The sequence below is a fragment of the Patagioenas fasciata genome, chromosome 1 (genome assembly GCF_037038585.1).
Source record: "Patagioenas fasciata isolate bPatFas1 chromosome 1, bPatFas1.hap1, whole genome shotgun sequence".
NCBI classification, from domain to species: domain Eukaryota; kingdom Metazoa; phylum Chordata; class Aves; order Columbiformes; family Columbidae; genus Patagioenas; species Patagioenas fasciata.
In genome coordinates this window covers 159,620,355-159,647,146 of record NC_092520.1, presented here as the reverse complement: position 1 = coordinate 159,647,146, position 26,792 = coordinate 159,620,355, and the positions used below count along the sequence as shown (strand labels likewise).

General features: G+C 38.7%; 1 protein-coding gene across 2 annotated transcripts in view; it reads right to left on the bottom strand.

The window, feature by feature from the left end:
• Nucleotides 1-22,657, bottom strand: part of LGR5 (leucine rich repeat containing G protein-coupled receptor 5) — a 90,592-nt gene extending 67,935 nt beyond the window's left edge. Inside the window, exon 1 of one of the 2 annotated variants that reach the window (XM_071799279.1) lies at nucleotides 22,237-22,657. In XM_071799279.1, coding sequence (XP_071655380.1) covers nucleotides 22,237-22,439 — 203 coding nt within the window. In that variant the 5' untranslated portion in view covers nucleotides 22,440-22,657. The remainder of the gene's footprint in view (nucleotides 1-22,236) is intronic. The other variant, XM_065841784.2, reaches the window with a different exon arrangement.
• Between the last annotated feature and the right edge of the window lie 4,135 nt (nucleotides 22,658-26,792).

Genomic DNA, 26,792 nt, shown 5'->3' with positions numbered 1-26,792 from the left:
TGCATTAAAGGTGGTTTAGTTTGTTAAACACAGGCATTTAGAGTCATTCGAAACATCCTCAGTAACCTGAGACATCCACAGGGGCCTGGCAAATATGGCGTTATGACCTATGACATGACCCATTGCCTTTTGAAGGGACAGCTGAAGACGACCTAAGATACCCTAAGGCAAATTAAGTACACTACATAGATATCTATGCTTAGGCAATTTCATTGATCTCTGAGACCAGGATTCAGCTCCTAACACCCCTAAGTCAGCTGTCTGCATGTGAAGCAGGCTTCTGGGCTCCTGGCGTAGTCAATTAAATCTAGAAAGATTCCTCTCATCTTCAGATGAGTAACTTTTTTTTGGTCAGTGCTCTCCGATGACTAGGACTACGCTGACTGTTAGGAGGGCGAGACACTACTTACTTTAGACCGCTGCATTTTAGATAAGCATGTGAATCTGGAGCTGAATACTAGTTGAAGTTGTCTTCAGGAGCAACTAAAATTACATGAACAATATTTATACTAGTGGTGGTACAAGGAAATTAGATGAAGAAGTATTCTTCCTTGATTCTTTCTCTGCACCAATAAAACTTAAGTTTTCTGGCATCTGAAACATACCGTAACACCTGGTTGCTTACTCCAGCTTTTCTTTTAATGAAAAAAACTAGTTCTTTATGTGGGAAAGTGGAAAGTTGTCTTTGCTTTTGTCAGTATATGTTAAGGCTTGTGAGTTGATTGCTGGGCTTTCTTTTATAAAAATATAAATAGGTAGGTCTTCCTAGAAATACAAAATAATTAGTAAGGACGATTCAATAAAAATTAGTAAAACCCTAGTGAATGTCAATGCAAGCTAGGCTGTAACAACACCTAAAGGCTTTTGAAATCTTTCTTCCCTGTAACTCAGGACATGTTAGGGAGCCCAGCTTCACATGAGTTTTTGTCTTGTAGTCACACTACTCTAGGTGCAATGAGATGAGGCAGGTTTCTCTCCCATGCAGATTCTTAGCTGTCTCTAGATAAAAACTATCCTTTTCTGTAAGGTTAATGCTCAGGTAAGGTCAGGCTCAGTGTTGTGCTGATGGTTTCCAGATGGCTCAGAACACAGGCAAAGCTCAAACACATCTTCCTAAAAATTCAACATGAATGTGACTTTGTATGTGTGTTGAAGCATCCCTTGTAAAACTCTTTTTTCTGTACCATTCTGAGAGTTGTGTGTTTCCATATTATCATGAGAAATGTATTTTAAAAACCCCTCTGCTGTGTAATGAACAGAATGCTATGGAAGAAGGACAAATTTCATAATTAGGGTCAGTGTTTTCTTCCTGTAAGAGTCTCAAATCCTCAGATTTCCTTCTGGTTTTTATTCTGAAAAACTCTTATGGATTTAAGAAACTAATTTCTATGCAACTAAACAAGAGGGACAAAAGCAATCCCCTGTCCTTCCTCAGGTTTGTGAATAACAGCTGTAGAAATCTGCACTCTAGCTCAGATCCTACAGAAAATGTGATTTAATTCAAAGGTCTGAGACAGAATTGCTATTCTCCTCATGGGAGTGCCAGGGGAGCAACTTCTGCCCACTCGTACCCAAGAAGGATGTGTATTGGCAAGGGGCAGAGTGGGAATTTTCTGGCCTGAAGTAGTTATGTGCTTGCTGGATTTTCCCTCCTGCACTTCTTGTATGGAAATATTCGGTCATGCAACACTTTACAGAAAACAACATAAAGAGTTAACTGCTCTTTAGGAGTTGAGGAGACTGTAGAGTGGAAGACAAACCAATTTTGCTGTGGCACTAAGCAATGCAATAAGGAAACGGAAGAAAATATAGATCTGAATCTCAGATCAATGCTTTATCTATGAGGTGGTGCCTCCTTAAGCAAAACCAATAAATATTCCCAGGCTAACCGCAACTCTCAGTGATATACGAACAAATGCTTCTACTTTATAACTCTTCCATCAATTTTTATTTTTGTGACCGTGTTCTCACATTCAAACTAACATAGCTTTTGCAGCTGCTGACATCACATGGACTGGAATACAAATACTGCAGATGTTCACAATGCCAACGTATTTTAGGACATAGAAAGACAACTGAAAAGTCTGTTATTTACTTCACTTGAAGAGTGCTATCATACAGGAAAACCTCCCCCCCAATACTGTTCAATGGTTCTTGCTAGCAGGGGAAATTAATTTTCCAAACTCAGTCTTTAAAGGATATTATTTTTTTAATAGGAGCGTCTTTGAGATAGAACATATGCCCCTGTTTCTCTATCCACTCCATAAAATGGTTTTCCCATTCATCACAAATAGCTGTTTTTTTTTTTTTTTTTTTCCCTATGAAAGCTTTTATAGAGCTTGCTTCTCTATTTTAACTGTTCCTGGCACAGTGGATCCACAATCCCAATTATGGCTGCAGATTGCAATACAACCATAACACAAATAATAAATAGAGTCCTTAGGCTTATGTTACTTTTTAAACATAACTTTCAAAATACAAAGGGGTAGGTGGACAGAATTATTAAGCAAGCTGGCTGTAACTGCCTGCTGAACTACTCAATTCATATAAAAGACAGGGAAACCTAGAGGAAGACGTAATGCTTAAACTTAATTTAGTACAGCCTAAGGTTACATGATTCTTCTCTTCATTATGCTTGAATAGCACAAAATTATGTACAAATGTGATGCCCTAATGCTTATCCAAGGTCTGTCTGGCCTCCACAAGTCATGGGTGTTTTAGGCCCATAATAACCCCCCGCAAAGTACCCTCTATACTCTTGTAAGTCAAGCTTATGGTAGTGAGATTGCTAAAAGTTGAACAATGCAGCTCAGTAATTTCTTCTAAGTCATCTGTAGTGAACAACTGAGAGATCTGTTTGCTTATGATAACAGGCATATTACTGACAGAACACTAGATTGCTGATTGGCAGCAGTCAAACAAAAAATTAGAGGAACACAGATTCTTTGAAAGATTCTTAGTTTAATATTTGTTAAGATGGCTAATAAATATTTCCAAAACAATATTCATTTTAAAGGCAGGGATTAAAAATGGGGGACTCTGCAGTTTATGGACTTCAGAAAGATTAGCTGAAGGAGTACTGTTTGCCCAGTTAAAGATGGCCATTCTGTGTCCCAGCATTTCATTACACCTGCATATTAAGGGTTTTATAGTGAAACTTAGTATCTTTCAAGGCATCTTGGTTTATACTTGAATGTAATGGCCAAAGCCAATGAGGAGTAACAGCTCCTAGAAAACTTAGCTGAGGCCCACTAAACCTTAGTGCCTGTGTCAGGTTAACAGTCACAGTTTGGGCCCGCAGAACCACACAGTTGTAACCTAACAGCACCAGGAGACGGGGAGATCCAATAATTTGACTTTGGCTATGGCATTTTTGATTTCACTATGTGGCCTTAGAAACCCACATCTTAAAGCTTTATGGTAGCAGCTGATCCACTCAAATTATCCGCTGAATTATTCTAATGTGATTGTGGAAAAAGATATCAAAATGCCTTGGGAAATCAAACAGCATCCTTGGAGAACAGCACATACACTGTTTACATGGGATATGTTTCTTCCATAAGAGAGAATAGAACTTATATATACAAAAACTCCTGTGAAATTAATCATCAGAAATGTTTAGCTCCGTGGCATCATAGATCACATTGTACAATGACATCCCAGCCCATAAAGCCACCTTAATCAGGGCCTCTCTCCTACAGCACCATCCTGTTTTCAACTAACAATGCTTTCAGATGAGCCGAAAAGGGGTGCTTTGCTCCCACCATTACAATTTCTGCTCTTCTTTTCTTTACCCTTTTCAAAAACATGAAAGCATTGGATTGCTAATTACTTTTACCCAGCCTATAGGAAAATTAGTTTATCTTCCTGATCAAAGCAAATTAGGCAGATCATGGCTGATTAGAATGCAACAGTAAAATCTCCATACTTTCTATTCCACCCCCTTTTCTCTCAGAAACGGGGCCTGTGTCAAATACGTAGGTATTTCCCACGGCCGATCTGGACTCTGTTTCCAACGGGCTCTGGGGCTGGGACAATGGTTCTTACACAGACACTGAAGTTCTTTAGTTCAGTCATTGTGCAAGGAAAGAACTGGTAACCCCTCAGCTAGCATTTGATGAAACATCTAGATTTACATATTTCCCTAATTGCATTTTTTGAATGTGAGTGAGATTTATCTGACCACAGTTAAATGCCTCCTTTATTCTTCTACTCAAAATACAAACCTGTGCTTTCCAGGCAGAGTTGCATTTGGTTCTGATCCCAGCATTACAATTTTTGTTTTCACTAGAGTGGGATAAAGCAATGTCTACCTTTACTTCTCAAAGCAAAATCTAAAGAACGGCTTGGCTACTTGCTTCCAAGGTGGTTGCTGCATTACATTGCAAAACTGAATGCCATTATTAGTTCTAAGTAACTGCTTCAAGCAGCATTTTCTATCACTCTAGTATTTTACTATTCACTTTTTACCCTTCATAACTCATTTCCCTTCAATTTGTGTTCTATGGTTTTAATAGATAAAAGCCAAGCTATACTGCTACTTTATTTATAACCAATTACTATAAATTAACAGTAAATCTCACATTTAGCTCCATTTAAACTTCACTATGCAGCTGCCCATTTGAAAATAAAATGGTTGCCTTCTTTCACTTCAGTGGGCACAATACAAAACATCCATTGAGCTTTTCCTTTATTGCAGCTGCCAATGCCCAGTCGACTTTTAACAAACCAACCAAGCGGAATAACAATGCAGCTGCAACATTTTATGGTATTTCTGTTAGTTCTCCTTTCAGAGTGAAGGTGTTAATTAGGAATCAAAGAATACAACCCTGCCAGCTTTCTTTCACAAACTATACGCTGGCCACTGCAGTTTTCAGAAGAAAAATAAATCTAATAAAGGGACAAAAATGTTGTTTGTCACACCAGTAACGTGTATTTAAGACCCTTTGATCGTGAGCTTTTTATGTAGTCTTGTCAGACAGGCTGAAAATATTTTTTCCTCTCTTTTCTCCTCTCTTTAGGCTTTTCTGAATACTGATTCTAGGGTTGTCTGGAAAGGTGAAAAACCCAATAGTAACTGGAATGCTTTACAGGTTAAAATGGCTTTACTGAGCAAGCCAGCTTTAAATCAAATCAAATAATAATTGTTCACTTCTCTGATTCATGTGTATGATGTTTAGAAATACAAATGATCTGTTCCTGTTAGAGGGTTTGCTAATTCTGTGTATCGTTTAATATTTCAAGCATTTTAATAGATGCAGGTGCTTTAATATTAATACACCAATTGTTTTGTGCAACCTCATTTTAAACAACGAAAATGACAATTTACAGGGTGTTGTAAAATATCCCTTACATACGTATTTTCATATGTGTACCATACAATAAATATTCAATATTTTATTTACACTTATTAACCACAATCATAGTAGAGTATCATATATTCAAAGGTAGCAGCATGAAGTCGTTACTTTTAATCTTTAGTCAAAGTTAAAACCTTAAAATAGGTTTATGAAGTTAACACAACTGATAATTAGTCAAGCTTGCTGGCTTACACAGCAAGAGCTTTCACTGTTAAATGCACAAATCATGCCAAAATCCATTAATCCTGCTAGGGGATGGCAGAAAGAAGCTCTGGTTGTTGATTTAATGATAATGAATTGAACAGGCTCTTAAGCCTACCTGCAGAGTTTTCTAAACTGTAAAACAAATAAAATAAATTTTAAGAAACACTTTTTACAGAAGTATATATAGTAGTTTGCTTTGCTTTAAACTTTATTTAGGAGAAAGAAGGTTTTAAAACAAAATTATACTTCTCTTATGTCCAATATTATTCCTTATATTATTCAATATTATTCCAATATTATAATGTTCTATATATAGAATGTGATTATAAAATGTATTTGAGGGATTTGCTCTTTGGTAATCAAAATATACAGAACTGGCTTGAAAATGTTTAAATACAAATCTTAATAACAGAAAAAAGTTCTGATCAATGTTGTCTTATTGTATGTCTCATGTAAAGGGCAGTCTCTGGCTACTGTAACAGACACACAATGATGTGTGAGACGATTCATAGTTATAAAGGTATATAATTTTCTTTAGTGCTGCAAGTGTACCATTTCTTACATTCCTGAATTTTCAAAAAGTGAAAAAAAAAAAATCAGAGAATGGTTTGGTTTTTTTTGGAAACACAAACATGTCTACTTTTTTTTTTTTTTTGGTGAAGTCATATAGGAGATGATAACCTATTAAATGTAACTGCCATATTTTTATCTGTTTTACTTGTTGAGGGTTGGTTGGGGATGCAGAATTTGGCTTAATTTTCAAACCAAGAAATGGCACCTGGGAGGAAGAAAATAATTTTCCATTTCTGCACATGCGATAAGGTAAAACCTGCAAATATATTTGAAATTGGCTGCTGCAATCACTTCTTACAATGCTTTTTTTTTTTTTTTCTATTATTGCACCATAATAGTGCCACAGTGTCTAAAAGAATGAAATTATTCTTTTAGAAAGATGTCAAATATATACACACAAGCCTCTTCATAGGGTTAATAAAAATTATTAGAGCCTTGTTGCTAATAACTTGAAGTTCTGCTCCAGATGATGTATTTCATAGCTCTTTCAAAGTAAGGTGGCATTTTAAACTGTAATTTCATATCTGATGAATCTGCTTTCACTCTCTTAATTCTGGTCTTGTGTGGTCTATAGGCTAAGAATATGTATCTCTTAGTTGAAGTTTGCCATTAAGCAGACATACATTTTACTTGTGAGTACTTTGATATGGAGTGTGGGGATATATTTTTTCCAATTTTGGAAAAGTTTTTTACCCAGACATTATTTTGAAATTATAAACTTCATATTTATTTGACTCACAAATTCAAGAACTACTCTGTGCAACTGTTTTTATAGAGCTATGTCTGGGTGAATTTTTTTCTCTCAGTTGACTACTAAATTGAATCACTCTAAATTAACTCAAATTCTCCGAGAATGTTTACCTACTTAGTTTTGCCGAATTCTAGGCTCATCTGGAGTAGTCTGAAGAATTTATGTTGTGCACCTCCAATGGAATTTTTATAAAACGCTGTTTATCAACTACACCCAATTAGTCAAGGCAAAAGACTTTTGCAAATGAGTACGACTACAACTAAACTAAAGACAAAAGAAACCCATCCCTTATGGATATCTGTATGTTCATTTTTGCATGGGAAACTGCAGCGGTACAAGGGTACTTGAAAAGTTTTCCACTCCCATTCAGTTGCTCACTGTACTCCCAATCCATTGTCCCTGTCCCTTCAGCTGCGTTGGTTTGGCTGTTTCTGTGGCTACATTCTCAAACAGATCAGCGTAATGAGACATAAGTTTTTCAAAGACCAGAAATGTGTTTCTTTTTAAACTGGATTATTTCACAGATCTGCTTAGAAGCACAGCCAAAAAAAAGAGCTGAGTCAGGATAGCCGAATAGATAAACCCTAGAGTAGGAGGGTGGGAATAACTGGGCTTCAAGCGAGGAAAAGCCAACATGAAAATCTTAAACTGTGTCACGGGGGACTCTTAATATGGAAGCACATTTTTTCTGAGTTTCTTATTCCAAATCTAACCTTCCAGAAAATTCTGAGTGCTATCTTCTTCCAGTTCTTTGAATCCAGAATTTTCACTAGCAAAAATGAGCAGCTCCTACTCAAGAAATTCAGCTGCAGAAAGCAAGTTCTTTTCCCACTGCCCTGCCCTGCTAAGTGAAATCAGCACTTGTGCTCGAGCCGAGAGTGTCACGAGTCAGCACACATGCCGGCACCTTGTAAGTTTGCTTTTGGTAGTCTACTGCTCCTCGATTGTTTTTCCTCATATATCTAGCAAGTCCTCAATCTGTTACCTTTCACAGCTTGGAGAGAAAGACCATTTTGGTTTCTTATTCTTTTGTATGAAGAGATTCTGTGCTAATAGGGCCAGAAGAGAATGTTTAGTTAAAACACACCAGAAAATAAAGCATATAAATCAAGCTTTTCCTGCCTTCTTTCTCATATTTTTCACTCAACCATCAACGTCATAAGATTTCATAACCTACTCTCAAGTACAATCTCTGGACCAAACCCAATGTGCCCACTACATCCTCATTCTGTTGTCCTTTCAGGCACAGTTATTATAGCAAAGAACTAAACTGTCTCTCAAAGTTGGCCAACCCTGTTCATAATAAAGAGATTCTTGCAATAATAAAGCTATCGGTATTTAATACTTTAAAAAGCTCTCTGTGTATCTGTAAAGACTGTTGTCCTGGGGCAGCTGAAATTAGTATTTTGACAGCATTTAGAAATGGTCAGTGTGCTCTCGGGAGTAAGAACGTTCACAGCTTTATTAAAATACCATGGAACACAGGGATTTGTTTTCACTTATAGGGAAGCAGTTAATTGTTCTATAATTTGTAGATTTTTCAATAATTTGCTTCTACAGGTGTTTCAAAAAGATGGACCTAATTTGAATTATTATATCTTTGCAACCACAAGCCACCAATGAATGGAACTCTTACCACTTGAAAGGGCAGGGCATTGAGTTTCAAATTATTTCAACTTGATAACTCATTAAACCATTTGCAAATGTTTGTGTAATTGTAACATGTCATCATAAAATATACCGCTTTAAAATTGGGTCAATCTTTTTGAAATATCCTGTATTTTATCAGAGCTTACACAGTTCACTGTGATAACATGAGCACTCAATTTTCAGATTTATTTGACAATAACTATTTCCACAAAGAGGATGTACCTGGGAACATGACAGAAATCTAGTCAGTGATCTAAGGATCATTCATACTTAGACAGCTGTCTTCTCTACTGCCTGTACACTTGCAGATGCACTCTTGTCGACCAGTGTAGTTGTATAGGTTTTCAGATTTTCAAAGTGACTGCCAGGCACATTTAAATGATATGGCGTATAATAATTAATGTAAAAATCAATACTCTAAGGCCCAAATATTTGCCAGAACTTCTTTTCCAGCCTATATACAGGCACACACAATATATATAATGTGTTCTTCCAACGCCAACTTAGAAAGGAAGTAATGATCTGTTAATGTCTTAAAAAGTAAGAGATGTAATTCAGACTCACTAGCTAGAAAAATCTTATGAAAAACCTCTTTGTAGAACTGGAATAATAAGCTGAGAAGCTTGAAAATGCTTTGTTTTCTAGTGTAAGGCATCTCTTTTCTACTTTAATAGCTTGAAGATGGTAAGGATAGAAGGTCTTAAAAGCTTAGAGATGCAGATAGCAAACACAGGCTTACTAGGAAAGGAGCAGGCACTGAGTAGATGATATGGAGGTAATAGTCCCCACAGTTGGATTGCCTGGTGTCACACCAGTTACATCACGATCTGTCTTTCTTTCCATGCACAAAACAGCTAAATCTGCTGCTGTATCCAAAAGTATGGAACTGCTGAACTCCCATGAATATAGAATACCTTGGTATCCAAGAAAAAATGTAATGTATAGCAGAACCTTAAAAGTATTTCCACTTCAGCAGAATGAGAGATTCAGACTGCACCTGAAATCATTAGCCTGAAGATGCATACATGTACATTAACCCACATTTGTTTATGTCTCTGGAAAATGTAATATGTATGGTAAATCCAGTAATTTAGCCAGAGAACTTCAACTAGAAGTAGCAAAGCTTGTAGTTATATTGTCAGGTCTTCTAAATGTGAAAGTTTAAGCAGATAGATGTAAGTTTTTTTAATACACAGGAAAAGCTAATTATTTTGACAACAGAACTAAATTGATAATTCTGACAGATCTTCACCATTTTTCACAAAACTGGGGAGCAGTCCAAATGGGGCTCACTTGCCTCTAAATAGCCCTCTCAGGAAAAGGCAGATAACGGTATAACGGTACACAATGAACCTCCTCAGAAGCCATAGGACACTTGTATTCTTTGACTGTTCTGAACAGTTCCCAGTTTATGTAGGAGTGGACTGCTTTTCTAAAAAGCAGCATTAGGCCTTTTCTACTTTCTTTGTGAGCTGTGTTGCTGTCCTAAGTAACCTACAAAGGATAGTATTCTACAACGGCAAAAGGTGCCTCTGGGAACCCCTGCCAGGCCTGGATTTTAGAAGCAGCATGAGCTCTACTCCATATCCCTTACTGAATTCTGAAGCAGTATCTTTCAGAATCAACCACATCATGTGCTTTGTGAAATACTGGAAGAGTAGCATGAGGTACAAAACATCAACCATTTATCCATTTTAATATCGCTCAGTCTCATGTATTTACTTACATGGTGACATCTCAAATTTGTTTCTCTAAAGCAGGAAGCTTGTGGGGTTTTATTTATTTATTTAGAGAAAATTGTTGGTTCTAAGACAGTATATCATGATCCACTGTGTACTTTCATTTGTCTAGTTTGATTTTTTAGCCGTCAATATTGTGTCTTACATTAATATGTTAATACTCAATATATTACACTAACACAATCTGTGCTCCAAGTGCTTTACAACAATTCTAAAATTAGTTTATGCCATCAGTAAACCTAACTATCATCTTGCCTATCAGAATATTTAATTATTTATTTTTAATAAGTCTGGCAGTCAGCGACAACCCTGTCAACAAGATTATTACAAATAAGAAAGAAACAAAAAATATAAATCTCTTGATTTTACATAAGCTGCATGACCTGTTCTGATGGGTGGTGACGTAAAAGGAAAGACAGATATTTGAAAGTTGTTGAGGTTTCTTTCTCCACATTAAAATCCCTGTGCACTGAGATCAATCTATGCGCACACATGACAAAACATTCAAAACTCATCTTTCCTAACTAGAAATGGAAAACATACATATATTTCACCATTAAAACACTTCAGAATTACATGCTCGGAAACAGCACTGTAGAATAATCTCAGTATGCAACTTCAAAGCCTTTCTCATACTGTAACTACTGAGAAATTCCACCTCATGCTTCATCTTCATCAACAATGGTGCCATAGCGCATTAAGAAAAATTTTGAGCTCCCTTTGTTCTGTGTCATCCCTCCCACCTGCTGCAGCCCTGGGGTTGTTTCTTTCAGGTCAGCTTACATAGTCTTGAACCGCGTGTTCCCAAAGTGCACCCGAGGTCACTGCAGAAGCAACAGGCCTGCTCTAATTGCACCCAAGCGGACTGACTGGGACATTTGCCTGTCACACTGAAGACCTCAGCTTGCCTAAAAAGCCAGGAGCTGTTCCATGAGTTACACAGCACACGAATACAGCAGTTGCTTTGTCAGCTCTTTAAACCCATCTTCCAAAGAGTCACATTGGCTAGTACCGGCCCAAGGCATTGCATTGTGAACAGACTTGATAGCACAAAGGAACACTCAGATTAATGTCTAAACCTCCTAACAGGTATCAGATCAGCAAATGTTTTAATTGCTGGAATTGCTTCTGATAAACAGCACCGTTTTACAGGTAGAGAACAAACATGAGGCTTATTTCAAGTCTGATTTTGTTTCACGCTGTTAAAGCTAGACATCTATCTCATTTATCTTTAATGCTAGTAGTGATATTACTAACTGAAAGAGTATAGACATAACGCTTTTCTGCTAAGGTGTATTTTTTTTCCTTTCTGTTTTTCTGTTATTCTCCTGTGGCTAGGACATCCATCCATTTACCAAATTAATATTGTTACATGATGATACGTACAGTGCTTATTTTCATTTGATCTAATCTTGATCAGTACTTATTTACTGAAAAAACATTCTAATGCTGCCTTATAAAAGCTGTGAACACTTTAATGGAAGCTCTCCACACTGAGATAATCAAAACCACTAATGAATGTAATTTACAATTAATTACTATAATTGTGTGCTTAGGTATTATTCATTCACCAAATATGAAAAACAAATCTGTTTGTATACTCCGTATAGGATGATACTTGGATAAAGAGTGTTTTCCTTTAGATTATACTCATCGTGACCCAACAGAACCCTCTACAATAAAACTAGCCGTGACATACCAGGAGCTCAATCCATATAATCAAAAGGAGTTTTAGTTCTAGTTCCACTGGGAACCAAATTGGCTTATAATTAGTTTTCACAAACCCTTATCAGAATAGATTAAACTAGCAGCATATTGAGATCATGCAGCATTTCCCTATATTCTTCTCACACAGAGATACAGCACTCTAAATAATACCATCCAGTGAATCTGGATATTACAAATTCCTTGTGAAATCTGATGCTCTGACAGCGCTGCTCCATGGTCAGACAGGCAAGAACACAGAGCTATACAACTGCAAGATGCTGTATCCATGATTGATGATAAATGTAGAAAACGGACCACATCTGGCTTCAGGTTTATGGGATTCTTCACAGATTGACTGTAGACAGTTATTGAAGGCAGAACAGCTGAGGCACCAATATGTACAGAAATGTGATTTTGATAACTGTATTTGGTGTGACAGTTCTTTCTGTCTATGATAAATGGAATTAATGTATCACAGCACTGTGTGAGCACCCTCCAAAAAATTCTGTTGCTGTTTTCACTGAATGCTATCAACAAGGGCAATAAAAAGACTGAAAAACAAAAGAAAATCCCTTCTTCATCAAACTCCTGTGAAGTCTGTACAGTTGACAACAACTCCCTGGCACAACATAACTCTCCTACCAGAATCTACATCGCGACACAAACAAGGCAATTATGATCACTTGGTTTTACACTTAAAATCTTTTTTTCTAAAAAACCCCTGACTTTTATTCACTTCACAAAGACAGACACCTTGCTCAGTAATGGCATATTAGAAGCTTTTCTGTCGAGAGTTGGCATGTTAAGACTGAAGTGAATAGTTTATTGTAGTTCTATTAATTAATGCTTTTCAAAAATCTTCATTTTTCAAATTAAATTTATTTAAGTGGTACCAATTCCACAGAACTGAGTTCATTAGTATAAGCAGAGCAAAAATTACCGGAGGTCTTTCTTGATATAAGTCTATTGAATTATGCACATGGAATGACAGGTAGAGTTGAATCTGGCACTGGGTTTTTTTCTCCATTCTCTGTAATGATTTATCTTAAATACTCCATCTAAATAACCTAAGAAATACTTCTGCTATAATATTCTCCCACATATATCTTTTTCTATTGCAGATGAAAGTTTTTCACCCTATCTGTATTCAGGAAGCATTTGTTTTATTCTAAAATATAAGTCAAGAATGTGTTCAGCTATGTTCTGTACTGTCTCTGGCCTTCAGGCAGAAAGGGTGTTCCAAGATTCTTCTCCTGCCCTTTCTTTTCACATCTTCTGTCTTGACCAGAAAGAAGTAAAGTTGTGGCACTTGGCAGTTCACACCACTCTATGTATGTACAGGTAAGAGGCAATGCGCAGCCTCCATGTGCTGAGGAACTTCCAGCCTTCCCAGGTGCTGTCCTCAGGTCATGAGTTTTCATATAGTCCTCTTTCAGTCCTTGTTCTGCTACCAGTTACTCCTCCACAGTACTCCACACTCAATTTTTAAGAACACCCAGCAGCAGTACTGCAAACTCTTACTCTTAACCCCACCACAACTATATACTAGGTGTTATCTCCACTAGGGCCAGTTAGTCACAAATGTTTCTGATAATAACTATGCCAAGGTAACTGTACCCTACAAAGTCTTATTGCAGACACATGGCACAAATGTAAACCGTGATTTGCATCACTGCCACGTCTCCTGAGGGTTTATAATCGGCTGAGCTGCCTGATGAGAGACACATTTCACTATTCTGTAGCACTGATACAGATGGACTCCCAAACTACCTGCTGCCTCCTTCTTAATGCACTTTTTGCTCCTCTGTTGATCTTTCTGTAATTGTGTGTGCCTGGTGCAGGTTAAAGTCAATATAGGGAGGCTTTATGCAGGGACACTGCAGGATTGGAATTTACTCCCCAAGACCCTTGTCAGGTCACAAGGTTGAATCTGCACTTCTTTTGGCCCTCTTCCAAATCCTTGTCTTTGCACAACTTCAGCACAAGTGCAGGCAATACTTTCATATTGCAACAAGCATATGGATCCTGTATTTTCTTGTCAGCAGGTCAGGTATTGCTTTCAGACACCTGAATAGACTTCACTTGTTCCAATAAGAATCTTATATATCACAGAGTTCAGCGACATAGACAGTCACGAGCAGAACTGAAAGGCAGAGACACATGCTTATGAAGAGAAGAAAATCCTTCATGTTTTCACCTTATTTTACCATGTCATACTCATAATTAGCACCTTATTAGGTGTTTTTAATCTGCAGATCTCCAGCATTTATCAGCCACTACCGAATTAGTCAAACTCAGATGTAGGTATCTCTCCCAGCCATCACATATATAGAGTAAGACTAGAGAAAAGCTTCATGATTTGCTTGAATTTGTAAACTACTTCATTACTGTATCCAGGAGCAGAACTCAATGGTCTTGCTACCTAGATCCCAGCTATCGCTGCCTCATCATGCTCCCTGTTCCCAGGAAGCAGCTCCTGTCCCTTCCTCATGGATCTGAAATGGCAATCTCTGTGAACCAAGCTGTTTCAGGAACTTTGGTTTCTCTGTCTTCATAAGGATGAATCTAATTTCTGGACATGGGACAACTTGGTCTACCCTCCACAACACACATAATTGCAACTTTATAATGCGTGAGACCAACAGGAGAAAGATTAAATTTCTGAGGCAGCCTCTATGCCAAACTGATCAAGGATAAAAGACCCAAAGGCAAGTTACTCAATGACTCAACAAGGTGGTTCAGAACAGGTAACTTTCAGTGATGGGTGAGAGAGAGCTTTGCCTTATCTTATTTGTTTCCTTTGCCAGCTATGACCTACTTCTCCCCTCAGGCTACACAGAGACTCATTTACAAACTCAGTGAATGCCAAATCAGTGCAGTTACACTTCTCTTAATGCTGACATCATCTCACATCTGCTCTCTCATTCACTTAGGTTAGCATTTATATTATCACAGGATCCAGAAGACATCATATAACTGGCATCATAAGATGCCTATTGCTGCAGAAACAAGGGCTAGGCAAGTTTTATTTCTGTGTAATACCAGTTTTGTAACTATTCCATCCTCAAGCAGAGCAGACTGAACTGTTTGGTAAAGGAACTAACAGCAAAAAACCTAAAGAAAATAGAGTGGTAGCACTAAATACCAGTTTTACTTTTCTGCCTCCTACTTCTTCATAAATACCAGCATGAAATTATTCTACACTTTTAATGTGAAAAGTTGTATGACACAAGCATGAAAAAATTTTAAGACTTAACCTTTTACGTTTATGCCCAACCATTATACAAATTAATTTCCAATCCAGAAAATACTTCTGTATTACTTAAGTACTTATGTTTAAGTTTGGTAACATTAGTAAGCATGGTTACTCTCAATAAAAAAAGAAAGCACTTATTCAAGTGTCTGCAGAAGAGGGGAGAGATTTTGTGTTGTGGGAACTACAGTTGTTTGTACCACCTTAAGCTGATAGATACTTCTTTTTACAATTTGCCCAAAGGCTATCTATCCACACACATCTCCATACACACAATATCATAAATCCTGTACGAAAAGACCATACTTTTATACTATAATGCAAAAAGTTTTAGCATTTTTATAAAAATATGTCCTTAAAATCACTTAATGGCAAATACATAAATCAATACTGTTGAAAGACAGTGTGTTCCAGATTAAACTAAATATTAATTTTACATAAGGTTTGGAAAAATTTTGAAAGGCTTTTAAATGATTTTTGGTATTCTTAATGCTTTAGGCTGTGTTATGAAACAGTGTAGCAGAATATCTTAGTGAAACTATTCCACACAAATGAGTTAATAATTGAGGAAGGGGATAATTGTTTTAGAATTATTCAAGGCCTTGATCCAACAAACATTTGCACATATGATTTCAGTGGAACCATTCCTGTCACTAAAGTTAAGTCTCTGGATAAGTATTTGCAGGACTGGAGCCAAATCATACAAATGGGCCTAAACTGAAAGCCCATTTGTTACCAATAAAATCTTAATTTGCGAGTGACTGATTATTATAATTATCACTGTTGGATAACACCACACTTCATAATAATTTTTTTTTTTCAGCAGTGTCTAACCATGAAAATACAACTTGTCCTTTCTGGGATGGACCTAAACAGTGTGGTCACTTTGCTCAAAACCCAGATCTCATAACTAAACTTAGTAAAACATAGCAAAATAACAAAACTGGAAGGTGATACAGAATGCACTGTCTTAGCAGAGGCCTTATCAAGCTGGGGGCATACTGTACCAGTTCCTGGGGATCTGCACTGCTGTCCCATTTCATTTCTGCTTGAAGTTCAAGATATTGCTGGTGCCCAGTGTAATACTAGCTGGCTTGTGCTCTCCCAGTTTGCAAAGATGGTCTAGAGTGGTATTTCTATTCGGGTGCTGCTGCTTTAATATTCATTCCAAGGTCTCTAATTCAAAAATTCCAAGCTATTGTCCATAGGCTTTGATTAAAAAAACATGCTTCTTCAGACTACAAACAGGGGTACCAGGAGTTACTGTCACTTACAGTCGAAGTTGTTCATTGTCTTAGTTTTGTGCATTTTTCATTTAAACCTTGATTCAAAACAGAGAAGAGGGTAGCGCTCCTTCAACAAGTAACAGAAACATCATTTTGGGCTCTTCCCCTTCCCAACTACATTTATTTCTTTTATAGTTCTCCAGCCATTACATTTCTGACACAATTGTACAAAAGTTTCTCATGTCTTCTCAGTAAACAATATAGAGTATGTAGCACATGAATTTGCCACATGAATTGTTCATTCTCAGAGGAGTAAGCATGCTTTGATCACATTTCATTCTTTTAAAAGATGTTAGGGTATTCTCATCTAACTGAAGTCTAAAGCAAAACAGGTATGTCAAAAACACCACATCATGTTCTGCCCTTAGTTTACTTTGAGCTAAAGGAACCACACTTTATTTACCATGATCTTTGAAGGGAAAAGAGTCAGATCTGCTGGACAGTTCAAGGAAGGAAGTCGGGGAAAATGCCATAATCTGTAGTTATAATAAAAGACCATTTAAATAACCAATGGAGAATGAAGAAAGCAGTGCATGGAGATGAAATATTAACTTGGCCAGCAAACAGAATAAAAGAAAGCAACTGGGGCTGCTGCAAAATTGCTAGCAATTTTAAGCATTTCAAAGACAAATGACATCGGAGAAAAGACTGGGTTAACAAGGGAGCACTTGAGGAAAGTCTAATCTCCGCTGGCATGCTGACTGGGAAGGTCAGCCCAGTGCAAGCGTTCTCAGCTGGAGTTAGGCTCCCTCTGCCCAGCCAATTGTCCTATACACTTCAGATACCAAACCAATTGAAGGTGCCTTCACCCTGCCAGCTCCTTGTATTCTAGCAGCTTAAAGACAGCTTCCTTTTCCCTGTCAATTTATGCAGTGTTTCCACAGAGCAAATGCTACAAAGGAGAGAGGTAGTGTATGAGTGCCTTTTTCCCCTTTCTGAGCAGCACAAGGCTCTTCAGGAAGCAGTGCGAAGAGTTATTTTTAACACTGCATTCTCAACTGGGAAGAGTGACATTCTCTTCTCAAACACATTTTAAATCCAAAGGTTTCACAAAGGAACTAACTTTGAGTTGACAGTTTATGTATTGAAATTTAAAACAAATCCCTTGAAAACTGGAAAACTTTAAATAGTTTTTGCTTCCTCAGTTTTATTGTACCTCTAATTTATCTACGTGTACATTTTACCTTTGCATACCTATTATTGCCATGAGTAGAGAGGAAAGGTCTTGATTTCTTTTCAAAAGTGGGATTTAACACTATAATAAATTCTAAATCCAGAATGTGGATTCACCTTCATCCTTCACTGGGACAAGACTCAGATTATTAACTGAAACCACATGTCAACCATTTAATTTATTTCAGCTAGAAAGGTGCAAAATGCTTTATAAAGTTTGTAGCTATGTAAAGAAGTACTTTCTAAGAAAAGGCAGATGTTTTACTAACTATCTTACACACAAATCTTATCAGGGGATCTGGAAGTTGTAAGAGACTTTATAAAGCTCACTTCTTCACACTTTGGTGTTTGATCTCTTTGAAAAACTATGGTCCTTCCCAAGATACCTTAGATGAAGATGCAGACAAGACTTGAGTTTGCACTGTGAGATCAGAATGACTAAAATAGTGCAAATTTACCCCAAAGGCCTGGTGTTAATGATTTGGGGTATTCCTGACACAGAAACAACTATCTTATTTCAGAAGTGTAGTTAATTTCTGGGCATATACTTTTTAACCTTCAAAAAGTGAATGATATTTTATCTCCCAAATCCTTCATAATTTCTTATTGTTTAGTAGTCTTAAACACTTTCAGAAACCCTGTAGAGTTTTGACTATGCTCTACAGGAATATTTATCATCAAATACAATACCATGGCAATGAATGAAGCAGAAAGCAAAAATTTATTTGAAGACTAATATGTTAGGAATCTTAAAACATGCACTGATTTTTTCTTCATACGTTTTACTGTAATACTACCAGAGTTATAATAGTTTTGAAAAATATTATTTGTTAATAAATTCTTTCTCTGAAGAGTTAAAAAATACAAATCACATTTTCCCAAATGCTACAATGCATATTTACAATGTACTAAAAATTAAATTTTTCAGGTGTTAATAACATGTATCCCAAAATAACTCATTAAGTTGCAATGCAAAAGGTAACGTACCTTATGCTGCAATATTTATACATGTATGCATGCATGTCTATATCAATCTAAGATGATAACACTATGAGAACACTCCACTGAATATTCTACTTAAAGCATTCTACTAAGTTTATCTTTGAGATTTTTTGACCACAAAGAACACAGCATCTGAAATGTTAGACTGGCATCTATCATAAATTTACTTCCCTGTGTTATCCAAGTACATAACAGAAACTCTCAAAACCTTTGAGCTATCTTCTATGTTGTCATCAATGAGAGATGAAAACTGTTGTATTTTTAGTTGTTGTCATACTAAACATTCTTGAACAGGAGATGTCAGATTTTATACTACTTTTAATGAGTAATTATTTAGGGTGAGCCCGTGGTTAAAGAATGGAGTTAGGATAAGGCATTCTGGCTTTAATTTCTGGCTTTGTCTTAAACTTTACCTCCAACTTTGAGCAAGTTCTTCTTTGCCTCAGCTTTCCACATCACAGTAAATGCTAGCAATATTTCACTAACTCACAGGCTTGGTTTGAGAATTAATGAGTGTCCCATGTGCAAATGATCTGTAGATCCTGGCTTCTTCTTTTCACTGTGTCCTGATAGGAAAGTGACGTTCTTAATTTGAAACAGAGACTCAGTGCTGCCCTTCATCAGCACATGGAATTCACATTTATATCAACAGGAATATGCATTAAATACACTGAGTACATACATTATTTAGCCCAAAAGTAGATGAAGAAAATTAATGGAAAGAAACTCCTGGATTCTCCTTGTCTGCTCTTAAAACGTCTAACAGTTCATGGCAGCAGACACATAATCATAAATAAAAAGATTTTTTTTATGGGAGGCAAGAATTGCTGCCTGGGAATGTGAATGAGAAATGTATAGCAGGTCCATCTGTAGACTATATTTAGTTCTGCTGCAAGAGCACCATCAGAAAAAAAACCTGCAAAATTTGGTCACCATAATATAGCATGCGCTGTACACATTTGTCCAAACATAAAATAAGCCTTAATGACCTCGGCATTTCAACCTCTCACACAATTTCCAGTGGACACCAAGAAAACATTCATGCCTTTTTGTGTGAATGTCTAGATAAAAATGACTGAAATTTGGAAAAAAAAAAAAACTTTAAAAGCCCAAACTTAATATGAGGCAGCACCACAGACCATTTTTAGCTAGATATGTCTACTGTGTAAGAACAGAATCAACTAGAGAAGAGGGATGCTTTTGCTCGAAAGAGAGTTAATGTGAGTACATAGTTTTAATCTCATGCTTTGATCTCGAGTAAAAATTGTCACAGTGCAAAAAGATACTTCTGGGTTTGTTTTTTTTAAATTTTTTTTATTTTTTTTTTTTTAAAATAAACAACAAAAAAAACAATCAAAGAATATCTCTGTGGTCACTACCAAGCTCAGGGAGGCAAACACCTCTATAACAAGCAGGCATGTTTTAAAATTTGCCATTGCTTAGCCATCTACAGAAAATGAGAGTTGACAGTTCTTCAGAGAAGGCAGGCAGGAACTACGATTCTGCAGAATTAGGCAATAATTAATCAATCCAAGGAAAACAGCCTGGTAAAACTGGAAAAGGGTAAGTGTAGCTGCTCATGTGTATGAACCAGTCTTTTATACTGTTATACTGCCTGTATGTAGCCTTGGTCATTTAAAAGTCTGCCTGTCCCACAGTGGAGTTTCTTTACTTCAGGGTGTACACTGCTGAACAGCATAGAATTCTTGACTGGAGAAAGACATTCCTCTGCTGAAGGACAAAAAAACAAAAGCACAAACCAGATCACAATACTACGAAGAAGCAGATTACTGAAGGTATATATCTTTTCAGTAGCAGATCACCACAATGGTTTTTTGACATCCTAATACATATTTTTGTCCTTGTTTTCTTAAAAGAACCCCTGTCAAACAGTGGGTTTTCTAAAGTTTTCTTTCCCAGTTTTAGCATTCCTCCAAGCAACTAAGAATTTAGGGCATCTACTTCTTGACACAGGATATGTAAAGCTTAAGTATGTCTTTATACTTTCATTACCTATATTTCTTCTTATGGCTTTCCAAAGCACCAGAAAATATTGTCTTGCATATACACACAATCCTGACCTCCTACGTTTGAAATCGGTAGCAAACGTTGTATGTATCCTAAAGACTGTATCTTTATTACATATAGCCAAAGTTCTGCTCTACTGTAAATGGACCAATGCTGACTCCTGCCTCTTGAAGTTACAAATAGCTTTGACTTTGAAATGTTGATGACAAAATAAGCTAAAACTGATCTTATTAATTTAAATTTCAGAACAGTATTTTCATGCTTAATATTTAGAAGTCTTTCAGCTGCACATCCTCTTTCTAAATCAACACTGTTTTCACTAAACTAAGCTTTCTTAGATTTTCTTGGTTGCACATGATTTATACCTGGCCGATGTCATGTTTGTACTTCTCTTAGAAAGGCCATTTGTACTTAATTTCATCTACTTTCTCAGATGCAACGTATGTTTTATGTCCTTTGAATTATGGCATTAACAGAGGAGTGAGTTCAGAACTATCACATTAGTGTCCTAGGCACACAATACTGGGAAAGCATCTTTACAGCAACCATAGTAGCAAGCATGTCAACAGCATGTCAAAATCTACAGATGGACAAGCACATTCAGAAACTGACATACTGTATGCTGGATACGGAGGGTAAGTATTAAATCCACAAGCTACTGGCCATGCAGCCACAAAGAACCATATGAAACCACTAAGGAGGATACTAAAATAACACTTTAGCGCACCATCACTTTCAACATGCAAAACCAAGAGAGGCTAAACGATGATGCTTCTGTCAAAAGAAAAACAAAAAACAAAACAAAGCAAAAAAAAAAAAAGAAAAAAAAAAGAGAAGGAAACAAAGAAACAAAAAGTTTCCGCAGCAGCTTTGAATGCTATTTTTGTTAATAAAAACTTTCTCCGTTCTCGACGTCCCTTTCCCTACACACTGTAATGCAGCTCTCCCGGGATGCGGAACAGCTTACAAGCCCGGCCTGACGGGGATGCCCCGTTAGGCGGGTACTTTGGGCACAGCGAGGGCTCCAGCGGGGTCGGGCGCGCCGGCCCGGGCCCGGCTCGGGGCACAGGCACCTGCCCGTCCCGCGGCCGCCCGAGCACCGCACCGGCCTCCGACCGCTGCCCGCCTCCGGGGAGCTCGCTTTATTTATTGCCTGCCCTCAACCCGAGGGGAGACCTGTTAAAGATTAAATCGGCAGCAACCGCAGTTCAAAGCCCTGTCCCGGGAAGCAAAGGTGAAGATAACGTCCCTGCAGATCTAATCGGGTTTCTGCTGTTGCAATCCCTTTTAATTACCCTCTACACGGCACATCACACAGCGATCCTCCAGGCGCCGGACCGGGCACCGAGGTAGCGAGATACCCACCAAACGCTTTACAACCCGCCCGCTGTTTAAAAACCGATTAGAAACCTACATGAAGTCGGGTGTTTTCTGTCGACCTCCCGCACCCCCTGTCACCTCCCGCCGGTGCCCGTTCCCCGGCCCGCCCGCGCGGGCTGCCCTCACTTACAGGTAGGAGGTGAAGACGCTGAGGTTGGCGGGCACGGCCGTGAGCCCCAGGTCGGAGCAGTCGGCGCGGACGAGCATGCCGTCCTGCTCGCAGCGGCACGGTGCCGGGCAGCCCCGCGGGCGCTGCCCGCCGCCCCGCGCCCCTCGCCGCAGCCCCGGCAGGCAGAAGAGGAGGAGAAGGAGGAGAGCGCGGCACGTCGCCATGGGGCCCGGGGACTACCTAGAGCTGCGGGGCGGCCGCTCTCATGCCCCAGGGCGCGGCGGGGGCGAAAGGCGGGCGCCCGTCTGGGCTCGGGGAGCTGCTGCGGCCGCCGCCGCCGCGCCGCTGTCTGTGGTAGCATCTCAGCTTACACGCTGCTTTAAAGCCCTGGAGCCGGCACTGCGCGCCCGCTGACGCCGCCCCAGCCTTGCCCGCCGTAGCGCGCCGAGCCCTGCCCGCGCCGCCGTGCGAGCGGGCGGGCGGGGGCGGACGCGGGCCCGGCGGGCGGGAGGAGAGGCGGGAGGCGCGGGGAGGAGGGGGGGTTCCTCCGCCTCCCCGCCCGCCCGCCGGGCCCGCGGCCACTGCTCCTCGGGGCTGGCCTCGGGGAGGAGATCTCCCTTCAGGGCGTTGATGTCCCCTCAGAGCGGTGATGTCGCCTCAGGGAAGAGATCTCCCTGCTCCCTGCCCCCATGCTCCCAGCCCCCCCTCCCAAATTACATTTCAAATCAGAGCATCGCTTGGAGCAGGTGGGGGAACGGTTGGGCAGGCGAGGGTATGGTCCTGAGGCAGTGAGGTTAGCAGGGCGGTCTGTGGGACAAAGGCATGGGTGCTCCTTTGGGCTGGGTCTAACCCAAGTCTTAATGATGGTCAGGAAACCCGCTCGTCGGTGAGTGGTCCTAAGGGCAGCCTGAGCGATGGTCCCGTTCAGAGGTGGGCAATCCACTGGCTTCCCTGTTCCCACCAGGTTAAATCTCAGGCTTGCCAGCAGACAGCAGTTTTCCAAGGGAGACCGACTGCCAAGGGAAACTGGCTTTGTGGCAAGGCTGGCGTTGAAAGCTCTTCAGCTGTCCCTCACCCGGCTTCTTGACAGATGTTTCCACTCCTTGGGTTGTGTGGAAAGTGGCCTTCATGCTACTCTGCTTGTGACTGAGCATGCTGAAGCCATTGGTGAGGGAAAGGTGAGGGTGGCATTTTTTTAAACCTTTTTTTTCCTCACTCCAGATCAGTTTTCAGTGCAAACGCAGCTGACCGCAAGCTCCAGATTTGAGACTAGCTACCAGTTTAATAACTTAGTCCCAGTCCAATTCCTGTTTAGACAGGTGACTAAATTGCTGGTCAGGCTACTTGGTAAGCATTGAGAGCATTAGCTTAAGGTTTTCTGCTACACTGTCTTTGAATCTACAATTAAGTCTGAAGTGAGTGCCTAATGAAAAGGCTGACAAAAGACGTGTTTTTGTATTCTACCCAGTTTATAATCCCTATTCCCACCTCTGGACGATCATTTGATGTAATGTGAGCTGCAGAAGGATCTTGTACTGGACCTCAAGTCCTTTATTTAAAATAATAAAAAAAAAAATCTACTGTCCGGCTGGTTAGACAGACCAGAATGTTTTCTAAATCCAGGCCTATGGGGCTGCTGGGAAGCTTTTCCCCAAGCATCATCTTATCCTAATCTAACAAAAACAATGATTGAAAGTATCGACTGTCCAGGGGAAATGTCTGAGCAAAAAAATTCTGCAGGAAACAGAGTTTTCATTATGTACCATAATATTTGACCAGGAGACAGACCTGTTCCCCCAAAACCTCCGTTTCTCACCTGTGTCTTGCATCACTGTGAAGCAGCGATGTTTTTGTCACTGTATTTCATGGGTTTTAAGAAGTTTCATGCTCTGCTAAATAGGTACATGCTAATGGTGTGATAAATTATGAATACGTTCTTCTAGGGTGAAATAGTTTCTATTAGGCATCTGTACTGCATGATGCTGGACTCCTTAATGTGTGCTGCCAAAAGACATCAGAGTAGTTCTAATTAACAAATAAGTAAATATTTTGCATAAGTGTAGTGAAATAGTATTTATATAACCTAAGGTTACTGCACACATATTTTGTTTGTTCTAGAAAGCAAAGTGTATACAGTTTGTTCATTTTCTGTTGAAAGTTTATTAGCTTGCACAAGATATCTGAAGTTAGACAGACATAGGTTAATTAGTAGTGAGTGTTTAACTGTAAAAATCCTCTTTTGAGTGTTGTTTATTTAGCATGAATGCTTTTGTTCAACTAGCGACTTTCTTTGAAATATTGAATGCGCTTCAGTTTTACTTAAAGAATTTTTGGAAGAAGAGTAACTTGAAGATTAAAATAAGGATTTGATAGGAATGGATATGCATAATTCCTACCTTTGTACATTTATATTGGGCTGTACAGTTATTTCCTTTTCATGTTTTTCATAGGTCTCAGGTTGTCCATAAAGAGAAAAGGAAAAACATCTGTCAGTTTGGTAATGTCTCTGGGAGGTGCTGTTACTGTTCCAAAAGGCTATTGGGACTGTAAGACTTCTCACAGGTTCTGACATCTCAACACGGTGTCCTGGTCACTTGGAGTGACATCCATGGTACAGCCATCACTGGTCTTTGGCTTTCATCAAGGTAGTAAACAAACGCTTTAGGGATCTCAGCAACATGCTCTCTTGAATCTCTTCCTGTCCTCCTGATACTCAGGCAAAAAACTCCTCTCTCTTCTGAAGGTGATGTATAATGTGATAACCCTTCAGCCTAACGTTTATCAGTATAAATATGTCTTTATGGAATGTTGCATACAAATGAACAAAATGCTATGTTGTGTTATCACACCAAATCATACAAATCTGTATGTCAAGAGTGCACAGCAGATATATATTTAACATGCATCTCTTAGATTGTTGCTTACAGCATGATAGATTTTAGACTTAATGTAAAATCTGATTTTTTTCTTTGTAAAAAGAAAACCAAGTATCGAAAATATTCACTGCTATTTCTGATTTGTAAGCTTAAACTGGATTACTTGAATGGAAATTTATGTTTAATCCTAAAATGATCAGTTGTCCCAGCGAGACTGTTAAGTAGAAATGCTAACAAATCCTGCACTAGCGAAGGTAGCAGCTAGTGCTTAAATATTAAGGCAAATCCAACACAGTGTCAAATTAAAAAGCACAGCAGCAAAGGACAAGGTACTTTACAATTGAATGTAGCTTGTTTTTCCCTTTCCTGTCTATGGATAAACAGTAAACACCTAGAAGGCAGTACAACCATGTGGTTAGGCTTTGAAGACAATAAAGCTCTTGTGCGGGGTGGGTTTTCTTTTTCTGTGAATTGGGAGAAGAAATTCTTCATTCCATGTGTTGAAGTCATTGCATTGAAAGGGTTGATTAGGCAAGTGTGAAGCTCCATTAGCCCTTAGGCTGTGCTGCTGTAGAGCAGTACTGCAACTGCCCAGTAGTCTGTACAGAAGGATCCTCTCCTCTTTGCAGGACACCTGCTTTGTCCTTTTATTCTGACTAGCCCTGGAGAATGGTGCATGTCTTTTAAGATTTGTCACTATACAGGGATTTTGTACATACAGCAGAAGGCTATTTATATACTGTGTTCACATAATTCCATATTTACCTGTTTGTATACGTTCACATTCATTTGCATCATGTATCTATCATGTTTCACTGAGGATCTTAAGCTAACATATGCATTTACATCACTTTATTAAGCCGCATGGTGTTCTTCAGAACAGAATAGCACCATTTCTGTTTTACATAGTGATAAATGCTGGTACCCAAAATGTAGGATGGTTAGAGAGTCAGTCCTAGAACCAGAAAGAAAAACAGGAGTTTTAATCACCCTGGCTCAATATACCACATAACTACAGCTTGTCAGTCACAATAACATTATGAATTATGCGACATCAACTTCTTTTTGTTCAGGTCTTCATGCTATTTAAGGCATGCTATGTCATGCATCTTTAGAAACCGGCTTTTTATATTGATTCTTTTGTTTGGCACACTGCCACCTAGCTGCACTCTTCCCTCAACAGCTCTGTAGTTAGTGTGATGGCATTTGATGGGCAAGATTCATTTGGGTTCACCTGAAATATTCTTTGATAATCATGTTACTGATATGAAGAAGGCACAAAATTAGAAAAATAGTGTTAGTGTTACAGTTCATACAATTACAGTAGACTTATCCTTATAATTTTGAAGCAAATGCTGACATGAACATTATTTTTAGTCTGAAGATATCTGATAGTTAGGCTTGCAACTTTAATGGAAAAGTCAGGATTACCCAGGCACAATGTAATGTCTAGGCATTTGGGAAAAGAAACAAGAAAAAATGTAAGTACATAGAATGCAGTTTTACTGAATGTTTGTTTGGAGGGAATGAAAGCTGATCATTATAGTAATTCTCTCTTTAGGAAATAAAATCCATGTGTTAGAGTGAGGATGTGGAAATAAGCTATATGAAGAGAACTGTCTATTATTTTGAGTTGAGGTGGATGTGACATTACTTGGGGAATTACAGACAGGCTGCAAAAGCATTAAGTGGATATTTCAC